Source organism: Lactuca saligna, chromosome 6, assembly GCF_052625555.1.
Source record: "Lactuca saligna cultivar CGN05327 chromosome 6, ASM5262555v1, whole genome shotgun sequence".
Lineage (NCBI taxonomy): Eukaryota > Viridiplantae > Streptophyta > Magnoliopsida > Asterales > Asteraceae > Lactuca > Lactuca saligna.
The window spans coordinates 182,331,708-182,350,275 of record NC_136422.1 but is presented as its reverse complement, the minus strand read 5'-3'; the positions used below and the strand labels follow the sequence as shown (position 1 = coordinate 182,350,275).

The following is an 18,568-nucleotide window of genomic DNA, read 5'->3' as shown; positions in this document are numbered from 1 at the left end:
TGTTATTATTGTGGGTTGAAAACCCTATATGCTCACCAGGCTCCCAAGCCTGACCCACTCAGTTTTATGATTACAGGTAGTGGACCCCGAGCATAGTTGGAGGAAGATGAGAGATTTTTGGATTATAGGCCAGTAGTTGTAAATAACTGTTGAAAGGCTTATAATGTCTTGTTTATGCTTTTGATCTGTATCGGAACATGACATCCCGAGGTTTTGATATGAAATGAAACTATACATTTCTTAAAGAAGGTTTTGATAAACTTTTATCATATTTTGTTTGGGGACCAATTCCGCAACATCTTTTAAAAATATTTTTCTGATTTTATTTTAAAAAGCATAAATTAAATCGGTCTTTTCTGGCCGAGAAAAATGGGAATGTCACAGTTGGTATCAGAGCATTAGTTTAAGCGAACTAAGAAATTGTAAAGTTTCTAGACTTGAACTTAGAATGCTAAGTGATGATTGTGAGATGAGTGTCTACCATATTTTTGACACGAGCACTAGTTTATTTTCCCTTATGTGCTAAATGTTATGTGTTTTCCATGTGTGCCATTATTTGTTCGGATCTATGGTCTGTTGCCGACCGGATCTTGAAACTTTATATGTGTAGGATTCTAAGCGTATGATTACGAGAATAGAACTAACATGTAAATGTTTCGAAGTGATAAGGGAATTGACATGTCTAACAAGAATAAAGACCTACATTCACCTTATTCGGTATATAGATTGTAATGGCAAAAACTCGAAGTGGAGCTGGAAATGCAAACAGAAACCAAAAACCTCAACCTCAAGTGGTGGAACAGGTGCCTATAATAGGAGCTACACCCGAACCCATCACCATGGCTAGAGTACGAACTATGATTCAGACCATGTTGGCTGAACAGAGGGAGGAATTGAGGCAAATGTTGCTGAATGACAGGGATGAACCTTCAGTTCTTGTTGAACAACGTGAACTAAATGACGATCGATCTGAAGAAGGGAACAATAGCAGATCGATTAGTCATAGTGAACCGCTTATGGTTGGGAGAAATAACCAGGAGGGTAGAGTGGAGAGAAATGGGTGCAAGTATAAGGACTTTATGACTTGCAAGCCATTGACCTTCAATGGAAAAGAAGATCTTGTCGGAGTAATGGACTAGATCTCGGAAATGGAGTTGGCTTTCATGACTTGTGATTGCCAAGGAAAGTTACAAACTACCTTTGCAGTACGTCAGTTCAGGGGTAGTGCTGCTCGTTGGTGGAGCACTTTGGGGAAAACCCTAAGCCCTAATACGCCACTGCAATTAACATGGGCAGAGTTCTTAGTGCACTTCAAGCGCAAGTACTGCTCAGCCCAAAATGTACTTGAGTTAGAAAACCAATTTCTAACGTTGCAGAAGGGGAGTATGACCATTGACGAATACACGAATAACTTCACAGACAAAATGGAGTTTGCTTTGCGTATTGTCCCAGATGAGTTGGCAAAGATAGACAGGTACGCAAAGGGACTCCCATGGGAGTATGCGGTGCCAGTACATCAGGCACTTACTTTGGAGGTAGCTATCTGGGCTGCCAAGTCTGTTGAAGATATGATAAAACGGAGAGCCGCCAACAAGGTTGAAGTTGGCGAAAAGAGAAAGTTTGAAGGAACTTCAGGTTCCAATAAAAAGAACAAGTTCTCGAAGACTGGTTCGAGAAAGTTTGGAGGAGGAAGCGAAGCCAAGTGGTGTGACAAGTGTAAGAACAAACATGCTGGGAAGTGTAGAGTGGAAGTCACTTGTTACAGATGTGGAAAGCCAGAGCATTATGCCAATGAATGCACCTTCAATAAGAACGTATGTTTTAGGTGTAATGAAGAAGGGCATATTTTGAGGGACTGCCCGAAGAAGAAGGACGCAGCAAAACCCAATCTACCACCAAAGCCGAAGGCGAGAGCCTTTCAGGTGACACTCGAAGCTGCGAAAGAAGAAGCCGATGTTGCTACAGGTACCTTTCTCGTTAATTAATTGCTTGCCCAAATTTTGTTTGATTATGGAGCCAACTACTCCTTTATATCGCATGAATTTGGTAGAATGCTAGCTTTGCCTGTAGATATGCTAGTTAATGCTATAATAGTCGAAATTGCTAGTGACAAGTTTGTACCTATTAGCCATCGTATGAAAAACATCCTTATTGACTTGGATGGGAATAAGTTCCAAGAGGAATTATTGCCTATCGAGTTAAATGGATTCGACATAGTTTTAGGAATGGATTGGCTTAGCGCCAACAATGCAGAAATATTGTGTAGAAAGAAGATAGTAAAAGTAAACCCGCCAGGGAAAGAGTCGTTTATGGTGTATGGAGACAAACGCAGAGTAAATTCTGGAATCATTTACCTAATGAAAGCCAGAAAGTGTTTAGCCAAGGGATGTACATCATATCTAGCGTTTGTGATCGATGCTAAGATGGAAAAGAAGGAGGTACAAAATATTTCGGTGGTGTGTGAGTATCCGGAAGTCTTTCCCGAAGATCTTCCCGGATTGCCCCCTGATCGACAAGTAGAATTTCATATCGACTTGTTACCAGGAATGACGCCGATAGCAAAAGCGCCTTATCGATTAGCACCAACCGAAATGAAAGAACTTATGACACAACTCCAGGAGCTATTGGACAAAGGTTTCATTCGACCTAGTTCATCACCATGGGGAGCCCCTGTGTTATTTGTAAAGAAGAAAGACAGAATTACAGAGAGTTGAACAAAGTGACGATAAAGAATAAGTACCCGTTGCCAAGGATCGATGACTTGTTCGACCAGTTGCAGGGTTCGAGCTATTTCTCGAAGATCGATCTTAGGTCAGGATACCATCAACTAAAGGTGAGAGAGCAGGATATCGAAAAGACTGCGTTTAGAACGAGATATGGACACTATGAATTTTTGGTTATGTCGTTCGGACTAACCAATGCCCCAGCAGCTTTCATGGATTTGATGAATAGGGTTTGTAAACCATTCCTTGATAAATCCGTGATAGTGTTCATAGACGATATCTTGATTTATTCGAAAAGCAAGCAAGAGCATGAAAAGCATCTGCGTGAAGTGCTAGAAGTCCTGAAAAAGGAGAAGTTGTATGCAAAGTTCTCCAAGTCTGAATTTTGGATTCAAGAAGTCCAATTTTTAGGTCATGTGGTTAACCAAGAAGGAATAATGGTTGACCCAGCAAAGATTGAAGCTGTAATGAAGTGGGAACAACCAAAAAGTCCTACGGAGATTCGAAGCTTTTAGGATTAGCTGGATATTACCGAAGGTTTATCCAAGGATTTTCTTCGATTGCTACTCCATTAACAACTTTGACCCACTAAGGAGCTACTTATGCTTGGAATGAGAAGCATAAGGAAGCCTTTGAGAAGTTGAAGAAGAGATTGTGTGAAGCACCGATTCTTTCATTGCCTGAAGGAGTTGATGACTTTGCAGTTTATAGCGATGCATCTGGAGTTGGGTTAGGTTGTGTTCTGACCCAAAGGGATAAAGTGATCGCGTATGCATCGAGGCAATTAAAGGAACATGAAAAGAACTACCCCACTCATGATCTGGAGTTGGCAGCGGTAGTATTTTCCGTGAAGATATGGAGGCATTATCTTTATGGCACAAAGTGTAAACTTTTCACTGATCATAAGAGTCTCCAATATCTCTTTAATCAGAAGGAATTGAACATGAGGCAACGACGCTGGCTAGAGTTACTCAAGGACTACGACTGTGAAATACTTTACCACCCTGGTAAAGCATATGTGGTTGCTAATGCTCTCAGTCGGAAGGTAAACGTTGAAAAGAAAAGGCCAAGAGCGTTGAGAATTAAAGTTGTCTCGACAATTGTGGAAAGTATAAAGAAAGCTCAAGAGGAAGCTTTAGAGAAAAGTGACCGAAAGGAAGAACGTTTGGGCAAAACGTTAGTGTTCGGTACAAACAACCAAGGGTTGAAGGTATTTAAAGATAGAATTTGCGTACCTAAGACGGGCGGTGTAAGAGATCTTCTGATTGAAGAAGCTCACAAGAACATGTACTCGATTCATCCCGGCATTACAAAAATGTATAGGGATTTAAAACCCTATTATTGGTGGCCGACGATGAAGCTCGATGTTGCTAAGTATGTGGCTGAGTGTGTAACTTGTGCTAGGGTTAAGGCACAACATCAGAAACCGTATGGGAGTTTAGAACCTTTACCCGTACCCATGGGTAAATGGGAAGACGTCACCATGGATTTTGTGACTAAACTGCCCAGAACAAGGAGCGGTCACGACATGATTTGGGTGGTCGTTGATCGCTTCACTAAGAGTGCACATTTCATAGCAGCCAAAGAGAAATGGTCTATGGATAAACTTGCGAATTCTTACGTGAAGGAAATTGTGAGGCTTCACGGTGTTCCGCTAATGATTGTATTTGATCGTGATAGCCGTTTTACCTCAAGGGTTTGGAAAAGTATACAAGAGGAATTGGGTACTAAGTTATGTTTGAGTACAACATACCATCCGCAAACCGATGGTCAGAGCGAACGAACGATTCAAACATTGGAGGATATGCTGAGAGCATGTACCCTAGAATTCCAAGGTAACTGGGATGAACACTTACCTCTAGTAGAATTCTCCTATAATAATAGTTTCCACTCAAGCATTAAGATGGCACCTTATCACGCTTTGTATGGGGAAAAGTGTCGAACGCCATCATGTTGGCTGGAAGCTGGGGAAAAGCAGTTTATGGGACTTGAAATAGTCCATTAGACTGCCGAAAAGTTGAAAGTGATAAGGGAAAGGATGTTAGCTGCTCAAGATCGACAAAAGAGTTATGCTGACAAGAAAAGACAACCGATAACCTTTGAAGTTGGAGATTCAGTTTTACTTAAAGTCTCACCGTGGAAGGGACTTATAAGATTTGGGAAACGAGGAAAGTTGAGTCCAAGGTTTATTGGACCGTTCAAAGTTCTTCAGAAGATCGAGAATCAAGCTTACAAGCTAGAGTTACCGGAAGAACTAGAGGGTATTCATAATACCTTTCATGTATGTTACTTGATAAAGTTCACGGGAGATGTGCCCGACATAATTCCGATTTCTGAGTTAAGGTTGGATGAAAACAAGAGGTTGATCAAAGAACCTGAGGCAATCGTTGACCGTAAGACTATGAAGTTGTGACACATGATGAGTCGCTACCCGCAGTTGTTTGGTGATATGTGATTCCGGGGACGGAATCATCCTAAGGGGGAGAGAATTGTAACACTCGTGTTTCTAGCCTAGGCATTTATATTGAGTTGATAGTCTGGGTTAACCTTTGTAACTCATTTTGAAGAAATGAAAAGGAATCATGTGAATATTATGTGAATTATGTGTTTTATGCTTAATTATTAGGGTTTATTTAATTAAGAATAAAAATAAGCATCAAAATTAAACTGTGAGATAAGCCCGATATCTTCACATAAACTTGTAGTGCTTGAAACAAGGATTTTGGGGATATAAAGAATACCAAAATCCGAGTTATAATGAAGAAGTTATGACCTGTCGAAGTTGCGCGACAAAACCGGCACGGTGCTGAATGTCGTAAAAAGTGAGTTTTCGATAAACTACTTTTTAGCCTTAGTAATGTAAACGAAATTCGTAGTATTCGTTAAACCGAGAAGTTAGATAAAAAGAACGCCCAAATCTGACTTCGTATGAGGAAGTTAGGATTTTTCGAAGTTTCAGCGTAGCAGTAGACAGCTAAAAACTCGAATTTTAGATCGAATGATTTTTAGCTGACACAACTTAAAAGAGAATTGAAGGTCTCGTCATTAGGAGCACAACGGTAAAAAGTCTGAAGAAAACGGACGTCGTATGAAGAAGTTATGAATTTTTAAAGGATTTCCTGTCCCGGTATGTTAAAAATAATAATATAAAATTTAAAGTCAAAATTAGCCGATGAAGTCTAAACAGAAGTTGTAGAGCGTAATTTTAGCTACGCTTGCATATAAAGAACGTTAAAAACGGAGTTCCTATGCGAAAGTTATGGATTTTAGAAGTTTTTGCACAAAAATCGAGAAATTTCGCATAGTCATGCTCTTGCCACGTGTCCTCGCCTCGCAGGTGCCACGTGTCCGAAATTTTGGTGAGTCATGCGAGCCGCGTGTCCAAACTGCTGAGTCACTGGTATGCGAGAGCCTCGTGTCGCCCCCGTGTCATCTTCTGATTCGACCGAGAAGGAGGCCCAATCCGAAGCTGCCAGCTCTCCGTTCGAGCCTCGCACCGCCTAGCTCCGAGCCTCGCACCCTAGCTCCGAACCTTGCATGTGCCCAACAGACCGCGGTCCAATCAGGAGCCTCCAGTGAGCCCTTCGCACGTGCAGTCCTCGTGCGAGCCACCCCCTGCGAACCCTGGATCTGCGACGCGTGTCTTCTTTCTGACCCTCCGATCAGAAGCCTCGCCCCTATAAATAGGAGGGTGCGAGACCTCCTGGGTAACTTTCAAAATTTGTCAATTTTAACCCCTAAACCCATATTTTCTTCATCTTAACATCCCACAAAGCCCCAGTATCGATTGTAAAGCCCGGAATACTCCACGAAGTGCCCGAGAAGCCCGAAAAATTTATCTTTTTGGTTTCGAAGCCCGACCTTTCGCAGAGCCCGATTTCTCAATAAAACTCCCGGTTTTATTAGAAACGATTGTTTTAGGAAACGAATTGTTGCCCGATTTTCACCAAAATATGTGAGTGTGTAGTTACTTTCAATTTACACATAGATATGAAGTATTTACCCCGAAATACATGTTATGTGTAAATATGCTAATTGTTTATTTGAGGTAACTGTTGAATTGATGTTTTATACAAGTTTTAAACTGTATATGCTTTTGATCTACAAAATATGTTGGGTAGAACATGGGTAGATGAAATAGTTGATGTGTGTTAAAATGGTGAGAGGCCTCAATGTTGTTGTTGTTGTTGTTGTTGTTGTAGTCATCTAGCGAAGTATAGATGACGACCACGGACTTTCTAGATAGTCGAGTGGAACACTAGCAGGTTCGCAACTTGTAGGTGTTGATGAATTAAATGTTCGTTGGCGTACTTCATCCTCCTCATGGTTGCCTTAAGGACATGTATGGCTGAGGAAACCCCTTAGTAGTAGTGTCCATCTCGATGATATTCCATAGGCTAGATCCCTCGTGAGAGGTGTTTAGGGACGTAAAGTGAGGATAACGGGAATGGGTAATCAGGGTTATTGTTGATTGGTGAACTTAATAAGTATGTTATTATTGTGGGTTGAAAACCCTATATGCTCACCAGGCTCCCAAGTCTGACGCACTCAGTTTTATGATTACAGGTAGTGGACCCCAAGCATAGTTGGAGGACGATGAGAGATTTTTGGATTATAGGCCAGTAGGTGTAAGTAACTGTTGAAAGGCTTATAATGTCTTGTTTATGTTTTTGATCTGTATCGGAACATGACATCCCGAGGTTTTGATATGAAACGAAATTATACATTTCTTAAAGAAGGTTTTGATAAACTTTTATCATATTTTGTTTGGGGACCAATTCCGCAACATCTTTTAAAAAGATTTCTCTGATTTTATTTTAAAAAGCATAAATTAAATCGGTCTTTTTTGGCCGAGAAAAATAGGGATGTCACATGGTAGTGCTCCCTCATCTCATCCTCTAGCTCCCAAGTCCATTCCGTTCCCTTGCGATGCTGTCATTGCACCTTTACCAACTCCACTCTCTTGTTCCTCAGATCCTTCGACTTCCTATCAAGGATCGCTACTAGCCGCTCGATGTAATTCAGGCTGTCATCCACCTGAATATCCTCCAAGGGTACAACTGCCGTGTCATCCACCAGACACTTACGTAACTGGGAGATGTGTAATATATTGTGAATCTGACTAAGTTTGGATGACAGGTCCAGCCTATATGCCACCTTTCCCACTTGGGCTACAACTTGGAACGTTCCAATGTATATGGGGCCCAACTTGCCCCGCTTCCTGAATCAGATGACGCCTTTCCAAGGAGATACCTTCAGGAGGACCATATCCCCGACCTGGAACTACAGGTCTGATCGGCGCTTGTCGGCGTAACTTTTCTGCCGACTCTGAGCAGTCTGAAGCCTGCTCCTAACCTGTTGAATTCTCTCTGTTGTCTTGAGCACCACTTCGGTGCTCCCCATGAGCCTCTGTCTGACTTCACCCCAACATATCAGGGTCCTACACTTCATTCCGTACAACATCTCGAAGGGAGGGCGGTCGATACTCGTGTGGTAGCTGTTGTTATAGGAGAACTTAGCTAATGGAAGGTAGGTGTCCCAACTACCACCAAAGTCTAGAACGCAGGCCCGCATCGTATCCTCTAAAGTCTGGATGGTCCGCTCACTCTAACTATCCGTCTGCGGGTGGAACGCTGTGCTGAAATGCAGATGAGTACCCAACTCGTAGTGAAACTTCTTCCAGAACTTGGAAGTAAACCGCACGTCTCAGTCCGAAATCACCGAAACTGGCACTCCGTGCCGAGCTACTACCTCTCGAATGTAGATATCGACCAGCTTCTAGGCCGAAATGCTCTCCTGGATCAGTATGAAATGGTCACTCTTGGTCAACCGATCCACGATAACCCAAATCGAATCCACTCCCCGTCCAGTATAAGGAAGTTTGGTGATGAAGTCCATAGTAATATCTTCCCATTTCCAAATGGGAATGTCTAGCGGCTACATCTTGCCGTGGGGCCTCTAGTGCTTAGCCTTGACCTTTCTACAGGTCAAGCATCGCTCTACATACCAGGAGACGTCCCGCTTCATGCAGGGACACCATTAATCTGGTTGAAGATCCCTGTACATCTTCATCACCCCAGGATGAATCGAGAATCGGGATTTGTGCACCTCCTCCATCAGAACCTGGCGCACACCCCCATGATAGGGAACCCACAACCCGCGGTGTAGCGTCAATAACCCACGGCTATCATCATCGAAGGAGGAAATATGTACCACAATACGCTCGCTCTTCCGATGTTCCTCCTTCATAGCCTCCTGCTGGGCCTCTCGCATCTGCTCCAAAAGGAGTCACCACTGTCATCCTCATGTAGACGTCTCTGATCAGCGCTACCTTGCGGCTAAGCACATCGGCCACGACATTGGCCTTCCCTGGGTGGTAAAGGATCTCGCAATCGTAATCCTTCACCACATCTAACCACCGATGCTGCCTCATGTTTAGATTCGGCTGATCCATGAGATACCTCAAACTCTTTTGGTCTGTGTAAATGGTACAACGGACCCCATAGAGGTAGTGTCGCCAAATCTTGAGGGCAAAGATGACCGCCCCCAACTCCAAATCATGTGTTGGGTAGTTAGTTTCATGAGGCTTCAGTTGCCTTGAAGTGTAAGCGATAACGTGCCCTCTCTGCATCAATACCATGCCCAAAACTAAGATGGACACATCACAATATACCACAAAATCCACCACGCCCTTGGGCAGGGCGAGAATCGGCGCCTCGCACAGTCTCTGTCTCAACGTCTCAAATACTGCTTGCTGCTCTGGCCCCCAGTGAAAGACAACGACTTTCTTCGTCAGCCGCGTCAAGGGTGCGAATATTTTGGAGAAGTCTTGAATGAATATTTGATAATAGCCTGCCAGTCTGAGGAAACTCTGAATCTCAGATGGAGACTTCGGAACCTCCCATCTCATCACGGCCTCCATTTTGGCCAGGTTAACCAATATCCCATTCTGGTTGACAAGGTGTCCAAGAAACTGCACCTTGTGCAACCAGAACTCGCACTTGGAGAACATGGCATACAAGCTCTCCCTCCTCGGGGTATCTAACACCTCTCGCAAGTGCTCCTCATGCTTCTCCTACATCTTGGAGTAAACCAAGATGTCATCAATGAAAACTATCACAGACCGATCTAGCATTGGTCTGCACACGCGCTTCATGAGGTCCATGAATGCAGCAGGAGCATTGGTGCTCCCGAACGGCATCACCACAGACTTGTAGTGGCCATACCGAGTCTGAAAAGCAGTCTTCTATACATCCTCCTCTCTGACCTCATCTGGTGGTATCCTGACCGCAAGTCTATCTTGGAAAACCAAGATGCTCCTGAAAGATGGTCGAACAAATCATCTATCTTCGGAAGTGGGTAACGGTTCTTCACTGTTACCTAGTTTAGTTCTCGATAATCTATGCACATGCGATGCGACCCATATTTCTTCTTGACAAATAGGATCGGGGATCCCCAAGGCGAACTACTCAACCTGATAAATACCTTGTCTAACAGTTCCTACAGCTGTGTAGACAACTCCTGCATCTTGGGATGAGTCAACCGATATGGTGCCTTGGCTATCGGAGCAGCACCAGGGAGTAGGTCGATCCTGAACTCCACCTGTCACTTTGTAGGTATCCTAGGCAGATCCTCTGGGAATACATCAGCATAATGTCGCACCACGGGAACATCGCTCACCATCGTCTTATCCGCCTCCCAGGTATCCATAACATAGGTGACATACCCAGCGCAACCTTGCTGAAGATAGCGCCTAGCCTTCACTGCTGAACATCGTGCTGGTTCGCATTGTGGCCTCTCGCCCTGAATCACCAGCTCTCCCCCACTTGGGGTCCTGATCCGAACCAAATGCTGCACGCAGTCGATCACTGTCCCGTTAGGGATCAACCAATCCATACCTATAATCACCTTGTTCCCACGCAGCGGAATAGGAACCAAGTCTACCAGGTAGCACTCTTCGAATATCCTCTAAACATAGTCTCTGAAAACAACTGATGCTCGCACTGATTGATCATTCACAATCTCGACCTCCAGAGGGCAATCCAACATGCCTGAAGACTCAGAGAACCTTTTGCTAAGCGTAAGAGAGACAAATGATCGAGTAGCACCCAAATCGAACAATACCTGAACTGAGATACCGTTCACATGGAACGATCCTAAACAACATACAACATAACATATCAATATTGTAAACAACATACTAGAAAAGTTAGGGAGAAGAAATCGTACCAGTCACCATATCGGGCGCGACGTGTGCCTCCTCGGTAATCAGCTGGAAGGCTTGGCTCCTCACTACTGGAGCCTCTATCTTGCCCTGCCGGCCATCAGTAATCCGCAAGGTCGCTAGAGCTAGTGCCTTCACTGGAGCTGCTGCTGTTAACTGAGGGCAATTGGCTTTTTATGGCCTCGCTGGTTGCAGTGGAAACATATAACCTCTGATGTCTGGAAAGAGGGTGCAGGGGCGGTACAATCCCTACTGAAGTGCCCCATCTTACCGCACTTGTAACAGCCCGATGATCCCATCCTACAAACCCCCTCACGAGTCTTGCTGCACTTTCCGCAGCACCCCCCCCCCCTTGTTGGCCCTTCGACCTAGAGTCGGATCCCTTTTGCTTCTTCCCCGAAGCCCCAGTAACATGTGCCTCCTCTGCCTTCCTCTTCCTAATGTGCTCCAAGTCTATCTCTCTCTCCCTCGCCCTAGCAATCATGGAATCCAGGGTTGGGGATTCTGAGAAGCTGACATGCTCCCGGATATATGCTCTCAACATGTCGTGATAGCGGGTCCTCCGCATATCCTCATCTCCCACATACTGGGGCACCAACAATGTCCTCTCTCGGAACTTCGCAGTAATCTCCACCACTGAATCTGTAGTCTGCCTCATATCCAGAAACTCCCTGGCTACCTACTTAAGCTCTACAGATGGCGCAAACTCATACCTGAACTTGGTCAAAAAGTCCGACCAAGTCATAGCCTTAATCGTCGAGGCCCCTAACGAGTCACCAACCGACTCCCACCAATCCCTGGCCCTATCTATCAAACAACTTGTGGCATATCGCACCTTCGAATCCTCAGGACAGAAGCTCGTCAACTATGTAGACTCAATGTCTGCAATCCATCTCCTGGATGTGATGGGGTCCTTATCCCCATGGAAGTCCAACGCAACACTCCTCCTGAAGTCTTTGAAGGACAGTGTGCATGATCTTGACTGGCTGAGTGCCATATCGCTCCTGAATTCCCTGAGGCGATCATCCATCAACTCAACGATCCCTTCCTTGATTGAGCCAAAAATCACCGGGGTCGACTCATGGATACCTCTCGTGATCTCAGAAGCAATGAACTCATGTAGTCCCTCAGCAACTGGCTCGGTACCTGCTCCCGAACATGATCTTGAACCAGATCCTGACCCTAAACCTCCTCCTCTGTGTCGCGTGATCATCACCATTTTGAAACATAAAACATAACTTTCAGAATCTTACATAAACCTCGGGAGGTTTTATACACTTCTACAAGTTTACTGATTCCAGCTCGGCCCTCCTCGATTCGACCATGGATCCTCTGCTTTCAGTAGTATGGGCTGATACTACCTTCCATATCTATCCGTACTTTCCTCAAGGATTGCTTCAACTTCACCAAGTCCCTTCTAGTACTGTTGCACTCCTTTCCAATCTCGTCCTAGGCTAACCCTAGGGTCACTCTCCAACCTACTCTCTGCCATAATCTGCATAAGGAGCCCCTACTACCTTTACCTTACTAGCTCGCGAATACCACTACATATTACTAAGACGAGATAATTCTTCGAATGAAGGTCCTCCCCACAACGATTGGACTCAGACAAGAGTTGTGCAGTAGGGCTAGACCTAACCTTCTGGAATTATTTCATCCTCGCAATATGTAATTTAACGTATCCGTTTACTAGTTAGCTAAAGATAACTAGGACTCCCGAAGCACAAAGCAACAACATTCGGGCATTGAGTAACCGAATCCAATCATACTTTATCCAAGATATCAAATAACTAACTAATCAGTAACATCTTGCAACCCAAAAACATATATAGAAGGCATATCATGCATCTTCCTAGATCCTTATCCCTAATCTAGCATGCATTTCTCATACATATATATAGTAGGCATATAAGGCATCCTTCCTAGATCCTCTAGCCCTAATCTAGCATGCATTCGCATAATCATATCATATCCACTACTAGAAAAATAGCCTTTTACGACGCGCAAATTACGACACTCATTAATATATGTTACGTATACGAGAGTGACATTAAAAAAGTGTCATCTCTTCAAAAAATTTAAGGATTTAGGTCACGCATTATTGCGTGCCTTTAAAATAGTGTTAAAAGAAAAAAAAATTAAAAACACGGAGGGCGCTGTACCTTAAATGCGCGCCCTCTATATGTGTCGCTTTATAATTTTAATGAACGCACGTTCCTTAGTTACAAGCGGGAAAAGAAAAGCCAAAAAATTAGAAAAGCCCGCTACCCTCCCTGCCCTAAGCATTTTCACGAATCTTACATTCTCCTCACACTGTTGTGCAACTTCTCAATCAAAGATCGAAGGTTAGGATTTCATCTCCATCTCTCGACTTCATCATCTCAATCAAGAAAAAGGTCTTCTGATTTCCATTCATCTACTTCATCGTTGCTGTAATTTCACCTTCTTCATCTCTCTGCTGTTATTGAGAATACTCGCCAATAGTTTTCTTATTCCCCACTCGATGTTGAAATTTTCAGAAAAAGCCCTAATTAAGTATTATACTCTCAAGTCTCAATATTAGAATCCAAATATTGATTCTCGTTTGTTTCTTATTCCCCACAGATAAATCGAAAAAGGGGAATTAGAATGATGAAGGTAGTGGGAGTTTTGGTCCGGTGGTCGTGGTTCATCTATCGAGAAAGGAAGATGGGAACGCAAGCAGCCATGGTGGCTCAATGATGGAAATCAATCGAGAAAGGGGAAGCACCTCTGGTGCGGGATCGATTTGACAAAAGGAGAAGGGAGAAGCAGCGATGCTTCTCTTGTCTGCCACAGCTTGGGGGGGGGGGAGGTGCTCCGGCGGTCTCCTTGGCTGTTCTTCCTTGTCGCCAGCAGATTACATGTAGGGAGGGGACTCAACTAGTCCGATGGAGTAGGGCAAGTAACGACTGGTAGATCAGGATGATCGATCTATTCATGAGGAGGAGGAGGAAATTATTGGTTCCCGGTGAGCCTTCCTTGGCTTCTTAGACTCCGTCATCGGTAGAAATCGGAGGACCTTTGGGGTTTGGACAGATCAAAGGAAGAAGAATGAAGAAGTGGTGGTCTTTGGTGATTGAAGGTAAACGGATGGGGTTTTCTTGAACCTCACAGGTCGTATTCTTTCTTAGATTTAATGCTTTCCATGAATCTTTTTTGGTGATTCCAACACACACATAAATCAGCATTCTCTCAAATTTCTTTGAAAATCCAATTGTTTACTTGAACTTCCTTCTAATTAAAGCCATTGGTAGAAGCCTTTCATCAGCTCGAAGTTTACAAGGTTTTGTGTTTTTACTAATTTTGACATTTGTGTTATCTTTTTTGAATTGTAGACAGTGGACAATGATCTTGCATTAAAAATTTACATAAAAGCTAGAGCCACCCCCAAAGTTGTTGCAGCTTTTGCTGAAAGAAGGGAGTTTGATAAAATTCTGATTTACTCCAAGCAGGTATGTTGCATATCTTTAACTGCAGTAATTTACTAATTTCTCTACATTTAGTCTTCATCTTGCTTTAGATCCTTATAAAATTGTCTTTAATTCACGCAGGTTGGGTATTCACCTGATTATCTCTTCCTTCTGCAAACAATTCTTCGATCAGATCCTCGGGTATTAAACATCCATAAGAGTTTTTTTTTTAATTAATAAACTGAAATTGGTAGGACCCATAAATAAGCTCAGAGATTTACTATAATAGAAATATGTTGAGGTTTTTAGGCTGTTGAGTTGGCGCTGATGTGGCACAAAAAATAGTGAAAAAGTTTTACTATTATAAATCCTCTATTCTCAATTTGGATGACATAAATATAGGTGTATGGAAGTTAGATCATTAACATAATTGTTTTTTGCAGGGTGCTGTAAATTTTGCTTTAATGATGTCCCAAATGGAAGGAGGTTGTCCTGTTGATTACAACACCATTACAGATCTTTTCCTTCAGGCATGTTAACAATCCTTATAACATTTCATAAACAGTTTTAAATATTTAAATAAATTACTTCTTAGTTAAACTAATTTTAAACTTTTTCTTCCATATCCTCAGAGGAACTTGATACGAGAGGCAACAGCTTTCCTCTTGGATGTTCTTAAACCCAATTTACCCGAACATGCTCACCTCCAAACCAAGGTTACATATATGATATATCCTCACACACAATTTATAATCACCTTTTCATTAAACCAACTTTAAATTCATTCTTCTTATTTTCCACAGGTCCTTGAAATCAACCTTGTAACATTCCCTAATGTTGCTGATGCCATATTAGCTAATGGGATGTTCAGTCACTATGATCGCCCTCGAATTGCTCAACTTTGTGAGAAAGCAGGTCTTTATGTCCGGGCCCTTCAGGTTGGTTAATGTCCAGAATTTACTTGTTTTTTTTTTTTATTTTTTTTTACCTTAAAACCTCTATCACTTGTTTGATTTATTTATTTATTTATTTGCAGCATTACAGCGAGTTGCCAGATATCAAACGTGTCATTTTATTGGTCAATTTAAGAGGAAACCTTCAGATCATCGTCCAGGTAACAATTGATCTGATTTTACTATGTTAATGGTTATTATTTGAACATCAGAGTTGAACCTATTTGGTACTGATACTATTGTTTGGAATGTAGGTTGCCAAGGAGTATTGTGAGCAGCTGGGTGTTGAATCATGCATTAAAATTTTCGAACAATTTAAATCATATGAAGGCCTTTACTTCTTCTTGGGGTCGTATTTGAGCTCAAGGTAATCTCTTTCTCTTCAGATAACTTGGATTTTGTCTTTCGTGCTTGCATACTTCCAATTTTACCAACACCAATCATTATCACAGTGAGGATCCTGACATACACTTCAAGTACATCGAGGCAGCTGCAAAGGTAGGGCAAATCAAGGAGGTTGAACGAGTAACACGGGAATCAAATTTCTATGATGCTGAAAAGACCAAGAATTTCCTAATGGAAGCCAAGCTTCCTGATGCAAGGCCATTAATCAACGTGTGTGATCGCTTTGGCTTTGTTCCAGATCTCACTCACTACCTTTATACCAACAACATGCTTCGGTATATCGAAGGTTATGTTCAGAAGGTATAAAATATTAAAATATCACCACTCATTCAATTCCATCCAACAAAATTTCAGGTATATCTAAAGACTTATCTGTTATCTTTATAGGTCAACCCAGGGAATGCTCCCCTAGTTGTCGGACAACTCCTAGACGATGAATGCCCCGAGGATTTCATCAAAGGTTTAATCCTATCCGTTCGATCTCTTCTTCCAGTCGAGCCTCTTGTGGATGAGTGTGAAAAAAGGTATGTTTTTTCTTCTCTTACTTGTATTTATCCTCATACTATTATTAACATATCAATTTGTTTTAAATCCTACAGGAACCGACTTCGTTTACTAACTCAATTTCTAGAACACCTAGTAAGTGAAGGAAGCCAAGACGTCCACGTCCACAACGATTATATAAGTTTTTATTGAGTCTCTATTTAATTGAAACTGATTTTAATTTTTACATTCTTTGGTTGATTTTTGGATTACCAGTTTATTATAGGGGATGGAACAAACATGTATGATTTCACATATGTTGAGAATGTTGCACATGCTCATGTATGTGCTGAAAGAGCTCTAGCTTCAGATGGATCTGCCTCAAAGAGAGCTGCAGGAGAGGTAATTTAAATAAACATTTTCAATTTTACTTGAGACAATATAATATATGGAGTTTTTATTATTTTTTAAATTTCTAGGCTTACTTTATAACGAATATGGAACCAATAAAATTTTGGGAGTTCATGTCACTTATTCTTGTTGGGCTTGGGTTTGAATGGTATATTCTTGATTTTTGGTTTGTTTTCAAGGTAAGATTAAAGCTCCACTTTGTCTTTATTTCTGATTTTATGTAGTTTGCAGGCCAAGAATCAAGATTCCTGCATCTATTGCAATAATCTTTATTTATTTTTATTTTTTAATGTGTTTGGAATTGGATTAGTTATGATGCTTTGACCTAACTCTAACTTATATATTGTTTTGTTAAGCTCTAGATTCCAAAAATGAAAGATGTCAGTGACACTAAAGACCTTAATTATCAAGAAACGTAGGATGATATGACAATCAATGTATGTGTTATAATTCATATAGATAGCGATTTTACTTTTCATGTCATTAATTGTTATTTATTTCTTTTTTTGTTTGCAGTTTCTTGCAAAAACTTTGGATGTTGTTCAAGACATTGATTGGCTCATTTCTCTTGGAAATGCTTTTGCAAAGTAGTATGAACTTTATACATATGATGATGAGCATTCTGCACTACTTCACAGGTATGAACTCATTATCATTATCATTACATTTTTTTAATTAAATTATCTTATTGAGAGTATTCTTCTCCTACAAATGTATTGGTATACTTCTTCAGAAAGTTGATAACATGACTTATGTTCGTGATAAAATCGTCTGGATGTACAAACTAGCAAATAATCTAGATTTCAAGTATTCTAGCACCTTGATAATTATTACATTGCTATGTTTCACATTTAACCCTGTTTTCTAATATTGTTTTGGTTGAACATGTTATTCCTCAAATTTTAACAGATTCTTGAATTGTGACTCACCCCTGCAGCTTTCTGAATGCAGGCTTATTTTGGTGCTGGATTAAGTGGAGTTCTGGCTTGGTGTGTGCGAGTGGGAAGGAACCAACCCAATGCCCCTGGAGTTCTGGCACCTTCCATCTTTACTTCCTATGTATCCAGGTTAATCTAATTGTATTAATTCATGTCTCAAAGTGTGTATTCCAATATCAGGTATCATGATTTGTGTATTTATAAAATTTTGAAATAGGGTCTTGTTCAATGCTTTAGCTATGTTTGCTCTAAGGGAGATCAACTTATCAAAAGTAAGTTACTTTTTCACCCTTTTATTTAATTTTTTTGTGATTGAATGAAAGTCTTAATGAAAGTAATTGACAACCCTTTCTTTGTAAATGATGTTGTGATTGTGGGAGAGGTGTTGTGTTTTTCTCTGTTGCTAGGTAACCTTCTCAACAACAACATTCTACTTAAGCAGGTGAGTAATCAAGATTAAGGGAGACTTGTAATCATGTTTGACATTCCTTTCCAGTAACAAACAGAGTTGTATGATTATTTGTTAGTTTTATAGGAATGTATAGCCCATGTAAGCAATGTATTATTTTTGTTTAACATTTGAATGATTCTTTGTATGACATTATAATTTGTGCAATTTATTTTATTTTTTGAGTATGAAATTTTATTTTATATTATGCAATGGATTGTATTTTTTGTATATGGTATTTTATTTCTATTATGAGAAATTAAATGCAAATTTAATTGAAAAATTAATAAATATATGAATTTATTTTTTTTAAACATTTAAATTTACGATACGCAAAAATGTGTGTCATCTTCATTTATGACATGGCCTTTCTTGACATGGGCTTTCTTGAAACGCATTGCGTGTCATTAACACGCGCATCGTAAGGTTACGACACGCGAATGCATGTCGTCTTCCTTTATGACAGGGCCTTCCTTGATACGCATTGCGTGTCGTAAACGCGCGTCGTAAATGCGCGTCGTCTCTCTTTATGACAGGGCCTTCCTTGACACG

General features: G+C 41.4%; 1 protein-coding gene across 1 annotated transcript; it reads left to right on the top strand.

The window, feature by feature from the left end:
• Positions 1-731: 731 nt before the first annotated feature.
• LOC145003163 (clathrin heavy chain 1-like) lies at positions 732-16,432 on the top strand. Its single transcript, XM_078962297.1, has 11 exons — positions 732-1,127; positions 14,304-14,420; positions 14,520-14,579; positions 14,822-14,908; positions 15,011-15,094; positions 15,182-15,316; positions 15,415-15,492; positions 15,586-15,698; positions 15,784-16,036; positions 16,124-16,260; positions 16,336-16,432. Exons 1-11 carry the CDS (start codon positions 732-734, stop codon positions 16,430-16,432), a joined length of 1,557 nt encoding a protein of 518 aa, XP_078818423.1.
• Positions 16,433-18,568: the final 2,136 nt, after the last annotated feature.

Excerpts from the sequence above, each read along its gene's own strand:
- LOC145003163 (XM_078962297.1), top strand. The coding sequence starts at position 732 with ATGGCAAAAACTCGAAGTGGAGCTGGAAATGCAAACAGAAACCAAAAA. Across the intron at positions 14,580-14,821 it reads TTCTTCGATCAGATCCTCGG|GGTGCTGTAAATTTTGCTTT; the intron begins GTATTAAACATC and ends TGTTTTTTGCAG. Across the intron at positions 15,699-15,783 it reads GGGTCGTATTTGAGCTCAAG|TGAGGATCCTGACATACACT; the intron begins GTAATCTCTTTC and ends TCATTATCACAG.